Raw genomic sequence first — 16,092 nt, forward strand, 5'->3', positions numbered from 1 at the left:
CAGGCGCCCCAGTATTTTCAATCATGACCTTTTTAATAACCGAGAGGCTGAGGCCAAGGTAGGCATTGAGGCCATCTTCCCAAAGGATCTCTGAGGACCATGGACAGGCACCCCATCAGGGGGACAGGCATCCAGCCCTCTCACTCCTCTGCTCAGGGTGGAGCCAGATGCTTCAGCCAGAGAAGCCGATTGGTCCGGCCTCATCAGGGCCCCAGAGCCCATCTCGTGAGCCTAGAAAGAGGGGCAACTCAAAAAAAAAAACCACCCAGACAACTTCCCCACGGGTTTGATTGTATAAATAATTTATTTCTGTTCACAGCATCATATATGCATATAAAAGGGAACAGGAACAGAAGAATGTTCAGGACAGAGAATTACAGCAGTAGAAACGGAAACTGAAACTGGGAGACATCGTCCCATCACCATGACAGAGAATCTGTGAAGACAATCCGTTTGAAACAAAACCGGCCTCCCTGTGTCTATGAGAAACAATTTCAGAAGCTCACGTGGGGAGGCCAGCTTCCTCTGTGTGAAACCCATTCATTCTCCAAAGGCCAGGAGGTATAATAAATCACGGGTGCTATGTCGGGGGGGGGGACCCCAAGACTACTCCAAGGTGAGTTGATGTGTGCTTCCTCTGTTTGGTCAGAGACAAAAATGGGCTATTATTAGGTCAAACAGGACAGAAATCAACTGAGACTCTTAACTATTAGTGGACACACCACAGGGCTTTACTTTACTGCACAATTACGAACAGCTGACTGCACCCTTAAGTCTTGAAAATGCAAAACCCAAAATCATGTAGCTTCGTTGGTTAAGCATGACAGGATTGGAACAGTGATCTTGAACCCAAGTATGGTTAGCACGAGATGGTGACGGTATTTGGCATCTGTAATGTCACAAAATAAATATATTATTCTCTCAATAGTGTGGAACTACCAAAATGTCAAAGTGCATAAGAAATTGTTACATGTGAAGAAAATAAAGGAAGATGGATTTTTTTTTAATAACTCTATACAGAATCTTCAGATGATGGGACCAGCCCATTTAGAAATCAGTGACTATGCTGTTGATATGTAAACCGAAATCCTGCAGGCTTTCACACGTCTTTAGCTCGCTTTTCTCTACTGAATTCCCACAAAAAGACCAGCATTGGAGAGGTACCAAATTCACCGACAAAAGATAAAAAAGGAAGATGGGCTGGGTTTCCTCTTTTAAAATATTTCATATGAGAATTGGGTTTCAAGCAGGAAGCCAGGACTTCAACCTCTGGTTCTTAAATTAACTTTCTGAGTGCAATGGACAATAGGCATGGATTTAGAATTTGATTAACTCACATGCTCAAGCATGATCATGCCCAATTTCTATCGGCCTCCTTCGTAAAGAAATTTCTCACAGTGGGGGGGAGGGGGCGATACACCTAATTCTACCTGTAAACATGAATTTTAAGAGGAAATAAAAACCAGTTAAGCGTTAAGTTTCCCTTTTGATACTGTGTTTCAGGGTAAATGACATCTTCTGCAATCCAAGACTCAGTCCTGATTATAAAAGATTTTTAAATTACATTATTAAAAATATGTATTTATTCTTCTTTTGCTTTATCTCTTTTCCAAAGCCTCTTTCAAGTAAACTGTGAAGTGCCTGAGTACAGGTGATCATTACATCACACGCTTTCTTTTATCTCAAGCACTCATTGTTTGCCTTTGCTACGCAGGCCAGTTCCCACAAGAATGGATTAGGAAGGACCTCATCCTTGTGCTTTTCCTTCGCTCTTAAATCCATGCAACGAGGTCGGCTTTTGCAACAAGGTGGGGTTTTATTTTTTGGTGCATGACATCAAATACTCTGACGAGACATTTTTAATGAAATACTAAACCAGATAGGCCACAATGAACCAAATTAGAAATTTGAACATGTCGCCACTTGCAGCGTAAAGGGATCTAAAAGGGCAAAGTCTTTTTTTTTTTTTCTCCCTAAGGTGAATATTTCCAAGGTGAGTATTCATTTGTAGAATTTTTTTAAAAACATGTCTGAAAACCAAAAACCCATCATCAGGCGGTTAGTATTACAAGAGGCATCCTTTGCAAAAACCATCTTGCATTTCAGCACACATCTGTAGCTGGTGTGCTTACACAAACCAATCAGTAGGCTAAGAGATTTTAAGATTCCACACATTTGGGTCCAGGTATTTATGCCGATTACACAGTACAGAGGGAGGTCCCTGTATCTACACACACACCCCATCCAGCATTTACGCCAGGAGCCTTACCCTTTAAACACCTTTAACTATCCTGCAAACAGTAAATACATCATTGGCCACCACCTCCAACAGTTTGTTTTTTTTTTTTTTTTAATTTTTATTGGTCTCTTTGTGTGATAATGACCTACACATGGACAGCGTCCAAACCATCTGGAAGATGTCTGATTCCAGGCTGAAAAGCAGTTCTCACCAGAACTGGTCTTCCGTAGCCACCAAAAAGCACCAGAAAAGGGGCATCTTCGCGGCCATTCCCCAGCCAAGGCCAGCGCAGTGCCCGTGCTCTGGGCTGCTGTATTGTTCCAGGCAGTCCTCTCATGGCCCAAACCACCACCTCGTTTGGGCCCAGAGCAGGACAAATGGAATTTCAACAGGGGCCTGCCCTGTGACATAAAATCATCCCCCTTCCAGAGCCCATGAATGCAAGGGGCAGCGGCGCCCCCACCCCCAGGACCTCCCACTGCCAGCATGTCTCCAAACATGTACTCCCAGGGTTCTGGGAACCACATACCTCCAGTAACTCACAGATGGGAGCCCCCAGGGAGGGCGGGGCAGCCTGAACTTCTGGCCCTCCTGGAGGAAGAAATCTCTTTTGTCTCTGACATCTGAGCCATCCACCTGGGCCAGGAGGGCGGACAGCAGGCCAGGCACGTCCACTCCCCAGCGCCCCCCGCCCCCCATTAGTAGCTCTGGCATCCAGACAAAAGGTCCCCTGAGCTGGGGTGGGGGTGGATCGAGGGCAGGGGGGCAAGTCAGCATACACACCCAGGTTAAGTCACTAGTCCTGCGTCTGGGTGCACAGATTCCGTTTTAAAAATTCGAAGCATTGCTTTGGTTCTATGTCTTTGTTCGTGGGCGCAGATTCTCCTTCATCCAACCACCCATCCATTCATCCATCCCTGACTCGCTCGCTCGCTCCCGGCTCGCTCCCAGCTCGCTCCCCACCGCGGCCAGCCGCATTACCGCTTCTTCTTCTGCTTGAGGGACTTCCTGCGTTTCAGGATCATCTCATAGAGCTTGTCCATGCCCTCGGTGAGGCCCTCGCCGATGATGGCGCACGCCGGCTGGACGTGGTAGGTGGTGGCCGGGATGAGCTCGTGCAGCGCCAGCTGCTTCTCGATCTCGGCCACCGGCAGCGATTTGGGGAGGTCCTGCTTGTTGGCGATGACCAGCAGCGGCGTGCCTTGGTTCTCGGCGAACTTGGTCACCTTGTGCAGCTCCGTCTTGGCCTCCTCCAGCCGGTCCACGTCCACTGAGTCCACCACGTAGATGATGCCGTCCGTGCAGCGGCTGTAGGACTTCCACAGCGGCCGCAGCTTCTCCTGGCCGCCTACGTCCCAGAAGTGGCAGCTGATGCCCTTGGCCGTGCCGTTGCTCAGCTTGATCTTCTCGGTGTTGAAGCCGATGGTGGGCACCGTGTTCACGAACTCGTTGAACTTGAGCCGGTAGAGCACCGTGGTCTTGCCGGCCGAGTCCAAGCCCAGCATGACGATGTGCAGGGACTGGAAGGCCGAGATGTTGGAGGAGATGTTGCCCATGGCTCCTCGCTGCGGCGCCGGCCACTGCGGCTGCGACGGGAGGGCGCCGCCCCCCGAGCAGTGACGGGCCCGACGCGGCCGGGCGCACCTGGGCCGCCCCTGTCGCGCTCGGCCTCGGGCACCCGCCCGACCTCGGCGTCCCCGGGGCGCACCGCTCGGGGCGCTCAGACGCCGCGGCCCCCGCGGCCGCGCGGGCCGGGCATCGCGTCTCTCCGGCGGGCTTTTGTCTCCCGCAAAGCCGCCTCTGCTACCGCGGCGCAGGATGCCCGCGCCCGGCGCCCTCCCCCGGCCCCGGCTCTCTCTGCGGCTGCCTCCGACCGCGCCCCCGCGTTCCGGCCGCTGCCCGGCTCTCTGCCGCCCGCCCGCCGGCGGCTCCCGACGTCCAGCGCTCGCCTCTGCCTCCCCGGGCGGCGGGGCTGCTCCCGCTCCCGGGCGCGCCTCGGAGGCGCAGGCGGGGCGCGGGCTTCCCCGGGCGTCGCTGCCGGCGCGGCCGCCTGGCTGTCCCCGCAGTCCCCGCTCTGTCGCCGCCGCCGCCGCCGCCTCCAGCCTGCAGCGGCGGGAGGGCGCCCGGCCCCGCCCCCGGCCCCGCCCCTCGGGCCCCGCCCCCCCGCCGCCCCCGGCCGGGCGAGCACTTCCCCGCCCGCCCGTGCGCGCCGCTTTCGCGCCTTCTGAGCGTTCGAAATCACCCTCCGCGTCTCTCTTCCGCGCCGCGCCCAGACAATGGGCCGGGGCCCAGCTCTTCCTCCCCGGCCGGCTGACGCATCTTATAAAAATAGCTCCAGGCTCCCGGAACCCCCAGCCTCCGAGCCCGGGCCGCACAGCCTGCCCGGGTAGCGGGGTCCGGGGTAAGGGCTTGGTATCGTTGAGCAGGCGCTGGCGCGGCCCGGAATCCGGAGTGCAGAGAGGGGCGGGCAAGGGCCTCTTCTGCCCGGGGGTGCGGGAGTCGCCCAAAGTGGGCGTGAAAGTGCCCCGCGTGGGAAGGGGTTGTGGGGTCGGATCCCCAGAAGAGAGTAATGGAAGGCGCACGCCGCGGTGAGCAGCCAGTCTGCAGTTCACGACTGACCCCACACTGGCGCTTTCCACTCTGGCGCCCTTTGCGGTGCTCAGAACCCGGGCCCTCCTTGATGCCCTGACAGGCTTTCCTGCCCGAGCTCCAGGGCCACTGCCGCGCCTGGAGCTCAGGCCTGTGCCCAGGAAGCGCCAGAGGAGGCCCAGCTTTTTCTAGCCTGGTGGTGGCCACGGTGAAGAAGAGGTCGGGCATTTGCATCCTAGGCCACAAGCCTTCTTATCCCCAATAATTTAGACAACTCACCTTTCCGAGACCCCCCCTCTCCTCCGCAACGCCCCGCTGCCTAATTTTGTTTCCACCAGCATTTCTGACATCCCCAGCAAGCCTTATCATCGGCAGGCGCTGTCTGCCGCTCTGCTCTGAGACCTGAAAACCACCTGCTCACAGGTGAACCACTCCTGCATCTGGGGCTCCAGACACACTTGGGGACCGAAACAAAATATCCGCAGCCAGCAGTAGGTGGCACGGTGGGTTACAAACACCAGTGCCCCTTCCCTGGTTTCTGTTTCCCCTCACTCCAATTCAGTGGTTTAATTTTGGTTTGGAAACACATTAACAAATGCGAACCCTCTGGGCGCAAAGGAAACGCAGCAGAATGCATGATGGAGACACACATACCAGGGGCAGAGGGGCTGGTGCAGAGCCCACCAGCAACTGAATGGTCCACAGCATCTTTCCAACAGAAAAGACAAGAATGGGGCCAAGAGGAACAGAGTGAAAATGAACACAATTATGAAAAACAAAAACTTTATTTTATTTCTTAAGATTTTATTTTTAAGTAATCTCTACACCCAACATGGGGCTTGCACTTAAAACCCAGACACCAAGAGTCACATGCTCCACTGACTGAATCCGCCAGGCCCCCCAAAACCAAAATTTTCTAGAACTGCTTTCCTTTACCACCTTCCTTTCACGGACTGGGATAAAAATACATGAGTTTGTTGGTACCAAAAACGTGTGAGAAGACCACATCAGAAGAAGGCAAGACAAGGCATCAAGCCATCCCCTTTTTGGGATTCCCATAGTGGTGGCAGCCTTCACAGTCACGGGACGCCCAGAGTGGGTCCTGGGATTGGACATGGAATGTCAGGCTGGAAAAGGCCTCACGGGTCCACATGAGGAAAGCAAGGCCTCTGCACCTGGCACTTTGTCAAGGTGGAGTGTAGATATGGATACGCGTTCCAAGCCCAATGATATTCATGCCCAGGGCTAAGGGCCTGCCTGTTCTCCCTCACTCCACACTCCATTAACATGCAGTTTTAATGGGGAATGAAGTAGTAAGCAACCTGAATCCAGTTGCTAAAGACAGAAATTCAACTCACATTGGGTTGGACAAGATAGAAAACAGTCACTGACATAACTGAAAAGTTGATAATTAGGCTTGTCTTCAGGTGTGGCTAGATCCAGGAGATCCAGATCCAGGAGCTCAAAACAAGTCTTAGATCAAGCCTTCCTCCATCTCTCCTCTGTTTTTCTCTGTATTGATTCTTTTGCCTACTGGCCCCACTGGGCTCACAACCTTGGTTTAGATCCCTGAAGAAAAAAACGTGTACCTCTTTCCCAGTAACTGCAACAAAAGCATGGAGAACACACCCTTTTGGCCTGTTCTGCTCACTCTGTGTCAAGACTGCTGTCCAGGAGGTTAGGGCACACTGATCGACGTGGCCCAGGGGCTTGAAGTGGAAAGGGGTGGTTCCCAAAGAATAATCAGGCATCTGTTCCCAAAAGGGCAAATGGGTGGTGAGTAAGCAAAAGTAACAGACATCAGAGTAGTTAATAATGATGTCATTTGGTTACTGGGAACCCTGGGAAGGCAGGATTTTGTGTTTTGGGAAGTGATTTTCTTGACTCTCTTTAAGGTCTGCCCCATAGGTAGTCACCTTCTCAGGAGATTGTTTCTTCTCTCTCCTTGCTCTGTGCCACAGGCACAGGCTGGGGGCCAGTCTGAGACAGGATTTTGATTAGTTGCCTTGGACCTGGGCATTTGGAAACCCTCTGGATCCAGCTCCCACAAATGCTCTTAATGTGGGACCCCTTTTTGTCAGTGGCATCTACCCCCAGGCAGGTGTTGCTTTGATTTTTAAGGGCAGGTGGAAGGAAATCCTTTCGTAGAACATTTGATGTGTCTTCATGATGCTGTACTAATGACTGCCCATAATGGGTTTGACTGCAGCAACCACCACTCGCACCCCATGATGTGGTTTAGCCATAAAGGGCTGTCTGTTGTCCAGTAGAAAAAGCAGATTAGTAGACATGATCAGAGCCTTCCAGAACAGAGCCATTAAACAGCAACCCACAGTCATGGAGTAGCAGCCACTCTACATTCTAATTTCACTCACCAGGTGATAAGTTGATTTTGCAGTTGATAATTTAACTTCTAACACATAAAAATGTCATTCAGCTGGATCAACTAGTAACTTTCTTTTAAATATGGACTTAAGTTGGAAACAATGGAATTATGCAAAGGGAAGTAATATGTACTGCCGTGCAGGACCCACACTGAGTCTCTTTCTAGGTAGCAAGACCCACATTGAGTCTCTTTCTAGGTAGCATCAAGCTAGCAGCGTGGAGGGACTGGCTGGGCACTCTGCATTTACCTGCTCATATTCTAGCCACTGGTCAGCCCCAAGCTCGATCTTCTCAAGCTCCCCATTTCTACGCTGTGTCTAACATAATAACATATGCAGTAAATAACATAGGCAATAAATACTTAAACAAGAAACAAAAAATAATACACTTAAAGGTTTTGGCACAGTGCCCGGCACATAGTATGTGCTCAGTAAATGTCAGCTTTGCTAACTGTAAAGCCACTGGTTTTATAGTGTATATAGTCATTTGAATAGTGACAACTGCTCAAGGGGCAAGGATTCCACCAGAGTAGAAAACACTGGCTACAGTCTGCCATTTTCTTCACCCTCATGAATCAGAATAAGACATTTCTCAAAAAGCAGCCTCAGAAGGGTTTCACCTCCAGCAGCCCTGACATTTCAGCTTCTCTCCCTTCCCTTCTACATCAAGATGACTTTACACCCAGAAAAGGACTCAGTTATTTCAAGTAAACAAAATTCAGTAACTTAGCAGTCATTTTTTAAAATTTTTTCAAAAGATTTTATTTATTTATTTGAAAGAGAGAGATCACAAGTAAGCAGAGAGGCAGGCAGAGAAAGGTGGGGGGAAGCAGGCTCCCCACTGAACAGAGAGCCTGATGCGGGGCTCGATTCCAGGACCCGAGATCACAACCTGAGCTGAAGGCAGAGGCTTAACCTACTGAGCCACCCAAGCGCCCCTTAGCAGTCATTTTTAAATCGTATCCTAAAGCACTTTTTTTTTCCCTTAAGGGTTTAGAAATAAAGTGTGCCACGGATTAAAATAACTATTAAGTGGATCTGGGGAATGGAGCGATGAATAGATTGCATCATTATTATGTTTGCATTAGTAGGGTACTGGCATGATGTGTAAAGTTGTGAGCCTCTTATCTGTAGTTGAATATGTTTAAGGATAAATACCAGATCGTGGGCATGTGTGTCCGCACGCCTGCATACAATATGTGTGATTATTTACATTTTCTGATTGGATCCCTGGGTTCAGGTGCACTGCCCCCCCCCCATGCTTAGCTGCTATAGTGCAGGAGTGCCCTCTACCGAGCTTCTTATGTAATAGCCAAAGCCCTCTCCAGAGGCAAATTTGCCTAGTGCTTAGTAAATGTCCAATTCATATTTATTGAACCAATGAATACATAAGTGCCTCCCTAACCTGGTTCTCAGTCTGGAGCTGCCGGACCAGATCTCTTACGGCCCCACGTCTTAAACTGAGAAAGTGCTTCTGGATGGGGCTCAGAGCTTGAGGACAGTGATTCTCAGGTGTGGGCTTGGGTCTCGTTTGCTGAGACCAGTGCAGAACAAGGAGGGGTGGTCGGCTAGGAGACTAGACAGAGCAGAGCAGGAAGGGGTAAGGTCAGGAAAACTGTTCAAAGAATCATAAAATTGATGGAACAGAGAGGAAATTGGCAGCCAGGAAATCCAGCTGAGACTAGAGAGTGGAAAAATCAATTTTTACATCTAATTCAGTGGGCAGGTACGGGCAGCAGTAAATGGAGAGGGAGCCAGGAGTCAAGCATGAAGGAGTTGGTTGTCTGGTGGGAGGGTCTCCTTCACAAAGACCTCCCCATCAACATTTCCAGAAGTCCTGGAGAGTGGCAGCCCAGGGAGGTCTTATCCCTGGAGATGCTGGTCTCAGGTTAGACTTGGAAGAAACTCTAAGACATTGACTCCAAGGAGAGTTTTGTGGACTGGGCAATAGATTTGGGTGGAGACAAGTGTGGATCTGGGATGCCCTAGACTTTTGCCTCATTCAGGTGATTCAAAGCTTCGAAATACAAAAGACCCATTACTCCATTGTCCATTCAAATTCATCATTTTATGAAAACAAACAAAAAATAGTTCAGAATGCCTTATTTTTTTTTTTTAATTGCTGCAAAGCAACTAGACTGAAACAATTCCGGTTCTCATTTTTCTAACAACCACTACTATGAGCATTTAAAAAAATATATTTATTTATTTGAGAGAGAGAGAGAGAGAGTGCACACAAGCAAGGGGAGGGGCAGAAGAAGAGGGAGAAGTAGGCAACCCACTGAGCAGGGATCCTGAAGTGGGGGCTTGATCCCAGGACCCTGGAATCTTGATCTGAGCTGAAGGCAGATGCTTAACCGACTGAGCCACCCAGGGGCCCCTACTATGAGCATTTTATGATTCTCTCTGTTTTGGCATAAAATTGCTAAAAGAGTTTATTCCCCCTCACCCCACATTTAAGCCTTCATTACCAATTGTCTATCTCTATCATATGCCTGAGATAAGTATGAAAGTTTAGAATATCTAATCTTTTCAATCAATATTATTTTCAGATAAGAGTCTTATATAAGATTGTTTTAGGAATGCCTGGGTGGTCCAGTGAGTTAAGTGTCTGACACTTGATTCTGACTCAGGTCATGACCTCAGGGCTGTGAGATCGAGCCCAGTGTAGGACTCTGTGCTCAGCATGGAATCTGAGATTCTCTCTCCCTTCCCCTCTGCCCCTCCTTCTGCTTGAGCATGGCACATGCACACTCTTTCTCTCAAATAAATAAATTAAATCTTTAAAAGTAAAATGATTGTTTTAAGTCTCTCCTTAGTACTTAAATTTCATGTCTTTCATATATTTTTTTAAAGTAGGCTTCACATACAACATGGGACTTGAACTCGTGACTCAAAGATCAACAGTTGCATGTTTTACCGACTGAGCCAGCCAGGCATCCCTAAATTTCATATCCTTTTTGTTTCAATAGAGATTTTTATTTTTAAGTAACCTCTACCCCCAACGTGGGGCTCAAACCCAAACCCCAAATCAAGAGTCACACACTCCACCAACTGAGCCAACAAGGAACCCCCTAAATTTCATACTTTAAGTGAACTATTATCAAGGACATTAAGACCCTACAGTCTGGAAGTTAAGGCTCAGGGCTACTAACAATGACAGAGAGTCCTCATACCAGTGCCAACATCCTTTCAGTTGAAGGGGAAGAAAAAGCTTGGTACGCAAAAGTTATTTGTGATTCGTTTAATTATTCAATCACCATAATTAAATTTCTACTTTAATAGCTACAGTGAAGAAGAAGAAAAAAAAAACAGGTAACAATAAATACCAGGTGATCAGAGCACCGCACCATGAACCGAGAAGTATTTGATGGAAACCTGGATTACTTTCGTCCCCCCTTCTCCATTCTCCCCAGGTGAACTGGGATGCCTATTATTTTCGTTTAATTAAAAGCGAGCTGGCTGGACCCAAGAGAGATGGAAACAATCATGCTTTTGTGCCTCGATCAAGCCCTGTCGGCTTCTCCCAGTTTCGGTGAAGGAAGACGGGGTGCGTTGCCAGCTCTCCCTTTGTCTGCTGTGTGGTCACTTAGGATGACTCTTCTCTTTAATACAACAGTTGGCTTCTTCTGGAACTATCTTCTACGTGAATATGGCATGAGAATCTGAATAGAGTTCTTTAACTCGTTGCTGCTTTTGTTAGAGGCATGGCCACTTACGAATATCATTTTCTCCTTATGAGTTATGCTGTACTTTACGTAATCTAATACTTTGTCCCATTAGTCATAGACTATCCATTTTACTTTCTTGATTCTGCCCCCTCCAATTTCCTAAGTCTACTTTCCCAAGGGCAATCTGGACGAAAGTAAAAACCCACAAGACCTCTGTTCCCTTCTTACCTGGACTTTCAACGGAACTTCTTGACCCTTCCACACTTCTTAATTTTTTTTCCTTAAGAAAACCAACTGGCCTGGCCAACCAGCAGTACTTCCCATACCCTATGTGGCCCCACATTGCTGTCCCCTAGCAGGACTGATTCGTGCTGGTGACCATCTGGCATGGAGAGGCTCACAGGGTCAGAGATCCACTACCCACCATCCACATCTATGGCTGAAAAACCCCACTCCCTCCTCCTCTCTGATCATGGCCATGAGACTTTGTCCATTGGTCACTAATCCACAGAATGTTGGTGGCTCCCCGTGTTTGGTCTTAAATGTTCTTGCCCTTTCACAGTTCTGTAGTAATTCCCACCTACCTCTCAAGGTTTCTCAATCTCTGCCACTGCCCACAGCCAGAGGAGCTCAGCATACACCATCCAACTCAGAGCTCTCTCTCTGGGTATATCTCTGTCAGCATGACAGAGCAAGTACAGGAAACCAGCACCAGGACAGCAGGTGAACTCCTCCTTCCCTTCCATCTGCTTGTGCCTTCATTCAGCCAACCTCTATTTCAGAAATGGTCCTTGGAATTAAAACTCGGAGCACTTTTAAATCACATTGGTTGGATTTCTCTCTGTTCAGGATAATTGCTTTCATTCTTATCTTTGATAAGTGCTGTATCTACCTTTATTTTTGCATGTGGAAAGAAACTTCACGCAGGCATGTGCTTCTGTCCACTCTGCGTGCACCTTGGAGAGGAGGGTAGCTCATCTGATATGCCCAAACCTGACACTTTGCCGAGATCCAGTTCACTAGCAATGATGAAGGGATGTGCATCCAGGAGTAGATTCATGGTCTGTCCACTTCTCCATGTGTCACAGGGAAGGTAAGATCTGTAGGACTGGTCTTCTTGCACTCAAGGGTAGTGAAGGGCAAGTCCTACTTATGTCCTTAACCTGAGATGCTTTCTTTGGTCTGGAATTCCAGAAATAGGTGGGAGGTCAGTCATCAGTGTTTGCCTAGAGTGATAAAGCAATACTGTTTGGTCCATATAGGGTCATAATAAATGAAGGGATTTAGACCTCAAAATCCAACTCTCAACCCCTACCGTGATGCAGAAGGACATTCCAGTGCACTCTGGTATCAAAATCTAATGTGAGGAGACACAAGCTCTACACAGCAACTGAGAAAAATCTAAGGAGAGAAGAGACCCAGTGAAAAGCACTGAGACAAGTGGCCAAAGAATGAAGGCACAGAAGGCTGAGCTTAGTTCCTCTGCTTCCTCCTCTTCTTTTTCCTTTCAGAAAAAGTTGGGTATTTTCATTCTACTCAAAGACACGGCAATCTTTATGGAAGATCCAGCCCTTTATTTGCCCCTGGTAGAGCCATTTTGACTCTCTTGACAAACCGATGTTCAAGAGAACTAAGACAGAGATGACTGAAGAGATCATTTTTTCAGTATTTTTAAAGAATTATTTATTTTAGAGAGACCATGAGCGGGAGTGGGGGGGCAGAGGGAGAGGGAGGGAGGGGGAATCTCAAGCAGACGCCCTGCTGAGGGCAGAGTCTGACATGGGGCTCCATCCCAGGACCCTGAGATCATGACTTGAGCCAAAAATCTAGAGCTGGATGTTCGACTGACTGAGCCACCCAGTCCCCCAACCCCCCATTTTTCAGTATTTTTGAATGAGGCGAACACACTGTGTAACATTCAGAAAGTACAAAAGGGCATTTGGTGAGAAGGAAGTACCTGTCCCACCCTTCCTCATTCCCTCCTGCCCCCACAGCCTCTGTCCTGGGAGGTGACAGCAGTTAGCAACAGCTTGTATCTCCTTGTAGATACCTTCTCAGAGCTATTTCTTAAGGAAAGTGTATTATGCTTCTCAAAAATCCTAAGCAAAGGAGCCAAAAGGAAGAGCATAAATTAATCTGATCACGAGGAGTCCAGAGATCTAAAATATGGCAATATACTCTAAAATATCAAGGCAATATACTCCAGAAGGAAACTATGAGTTTTTTGAGGAAGGAATAAGCTACAAGATCTTTCCTACTGCAGTTACTAAAGGCCTACAGCCCAGCCTCACCCAGCCCCTGAACCCAGAGGACTTCTCCCAAGAGCAGCTAGGTACTGGGATCACTTGGAGGCACTCCTAGGGCACCCCAGTGCCTTGGAGCTGTCTCCTGCCCAGGAGCCACTGGACACCTGCCATCCAGATCAGACCTCTGTTCCACCCACCTTGGCAACAGGCCAGCCAGTCAGAAGCCCTCTCCCTGATTCCTGAGACTGGACCCCCAGCTGCTGGTGGAGTCCTGTTTGACCTGGATGTAACCCTGTGTCGATTAAATGATTTACGATAGGCTGGCACGGATGGGAGAAGACAGGCTGATCTAAACAGTAACTCCAGCAGCTTCTCCGTCTGTGATGACTTGGGAGGAAAAGATAAAGATGAACAAAAGCAAAGAAATGAGAACAAATTTGATTTTTGTGACGGAAGAAGTGGACTGAATTGTAGCTTATTTATCTGGTATCTCTTAACTTCATTTCCAGCCTACTGCTCACAGACTATGTCTTTGTCATAATTTTATCTAGTGCTAAGTGGGCAAAGTAACAAAATAAAAACAATCTTAGGCTTTTCCTGGCCAAAAAGGTCATACATTCAAATACAAAAATTAGGTCTAGACTTCAGGACAGAGTGATGATTCAAGAAAGCAGGGCTGTGGGGCACCTGGGTGGCTCAGTGGGTTAAGCTGCTGCCTTTGGCTCAGGTCATGGTCTCAGGGTCCTGGGATCAAGCCTCACATCGGGCTTTCTGTTCAGCAGGGAGCCTGCTTCCCTCTCTCCCTCTGCCTGCCTCTCTGTCTACTTGTGATCTCTCTCTGTCAAATAAATAAATAAAATCTTAAAACAACAACAACAACAACAACACCAACAGGGTCGAAGTCACCTCTAGCCACAAAGACAAGGTGTTGTTGGCTTGTAGACGGGTGCCTTTGCTGAAAAGTTGTCCTAGCCATAAACTGGAATGCCCATCTGCAGCAAACTTATGAAATAATCTAAGATACTTCCATGTAATTAAACTTCTGAACTATTAAAAAGGATGAGGGGCACCTGCGTGGCTCAGTCGGTTGAGCATCTGACTCTTGATTTTGGCTCAGGTCATGATCTCAGGGTTGTGAGATCGAGCCCTGTGTTTGGGTTCCATGCTCGGCGAGGAGTCTGCTTGAGATTCTCTTTTTCCCTCTCCTTGTGCATCACTGTCCCCCTCAGTAAAAATAAATAAATCTTAAAAAAATAAAAAGCATGAGATGAATCTGTGTGCACTGATATGGTTCAGATCACCCAGACATTATTAAGTAAAAAAGAGCGTAACACAAAAATGCTCCCACCTCCATGAAAAGGCTTGTGTGTGAATATATATATATATAAAATCTATATAACAAGTGTATGAATGTGTGTGTATTAGATAGACTGATACAGATATATGATATATGATAGGTATGGGGATTTTCCAAAAAGATAGACAAAAACACAAGGAACTACTGGTAATGGTTATCTCTGGGCAATGGAACCAAGTATGTAATTTGGAAAAGAAACTTTTGTTTCCTTGCATACTTACTACCGTTTGAATTTGCTTTGCATGTGCATAAAAATATTATTTTCATCATAACAAAGAAGGTCCAAAAAACCCATTTAGCTAATGAATGCATGCACAAAAAGAGGAAAATGCCTGCATATATATGCGGATTTTAAAAGCCTTAAATTCTGAACTGCATTCTAGAAAGAATTAAAATAAATAGAACACATGTCCAGAGAGTGAATTACCACATCAGCAAATGTCAGATATCCATAAATAAGTGATTCATGTTCAGTTGCACGAGATCCATAAAAGTAGTCTCCAAGCTTGACTGAGCTATAAGTCTTGGGAAGGAGCCCTTCCAGGGAAAAATTTATGGAGGGCATCATTTTCCTCTAGAGCTGCTAGCCTGCTACCTCAAGGTCAGACAGGCAAGGTTAAATGTAACATTAACATTAGAAACCCTATCCCACAGAAGTGCAAGTGCAGAAGGAATCCAGCTTTCCCCAAATCTTTAAGCTTTCTAGGAAGGGGCCATACTGCCAACACCCCAGATTCTTTGCAGTTTTTCTCTTCCTCTCTTTCTTTCTTTTTTTTTTTTTTTTTTTTAAGTTTTTTTTTATTTAACTTAGAGAGAGAGAGAGAGAGAGAGAGAGCGCATGTGCATGTGCGTGCATGAGTAGGGGGAGGGGCTGAGGGAGAGAATCTTCATGCAGACTCCCTGCAGAGCACAGAGCCTGATTCCGGGCTTGATCCCATGACCCAAGAGATCCTAACCTGACCAAAACCAAAAGTCAGACACTTAACCCACTGAGCCATCCAGGCACCCCTCTTTGCAGGTTTTCAAATGACTTTTTTCCGAAGCGCACTCCGAAGATAAAACAGCGGGTATAAAACAGATACAAGATGCCCAGGAGACTGGAGACATTTTGTGCTATGACTTAAAAATCAAAACCTCTCCTTTCTCCTGTGTGTGCATGCAAATTATCTTTCATAGTGACATTTAATCTACATATCATTAACACCTTATTCCATGCAAGTGGCAGAGAAGTAGCTCCCCAGCCGAGTTTCTGTGGGTGGTGCAGAATGGACTCTGCACCGGGGTTTTTCGCACTTCTGGATCCGGCTGGGCAGAACGAAGCCCGGCAGTGGGAGACGGAGAGCAAGCAGGGAAGATGAGTCAGGTCCTTCTCGCTCTGTGTGTGGGTCACCAACATCCAGACAGAGTTTCCTGTGTGAAAAAGGCTACCTGACATTTTTGAAAGATGCCAGTCCTTATGACCTGAGACATGGGTGTCCTCTGTTTTGCTAACTGTGGGCAAGAGCAGTAGACACTCTTCTCTCCTTCATGCCCCAATGCCTCTTGTGGAAGTAATGTTTTCCTGGAGAAAGCATTCTTTCAGGCCGTTTTAAATTTTGACTCCCTA

The 16,092-nt window shown here is 47.8% G+C and overlaps 1 protein-coding gene across 1 annotated transcript; it reads right to left on the reverse strand.

Annotated features, from left to right (window-relative positions):
* Window positions 1–285: 285 nt before the first annotated feature.
* ARL4C (ADP ribosylation factor like GTPase 4C) lies at window positions 286–4,278 on the reverse strand. Its single transcript, XM_059393770.1, has one exon. It carries the CDS (start codon window positions 3,793–3,795, stop codon window positions 3,217–3,219), a length of 579 nt encoding a protein of 192 aa, XP_059249753.1. The 5' UTR covers window positions 3,796–4,278; the 3' UTR covers window positions 286–3,216.
* Between the last annotated feature and the right edge of the window lie 11,814 nt (window positions 4,279–16,092).

The sequence above is a fragment of the Mustela nigripes genome, chromosome 3, assembly GCF_022355385.1.
Source record: "Mustela nigripes isolate SB6536 chromosome 3, MUSNIG.SB6536, whole genome shotgun sequence".
Taxonomy (NCBI): Eukaryota; Metazoa; Chordata; class Mammalia; order Carnivora; family Mustelidae; genus Mustela; species Mustela nigripes.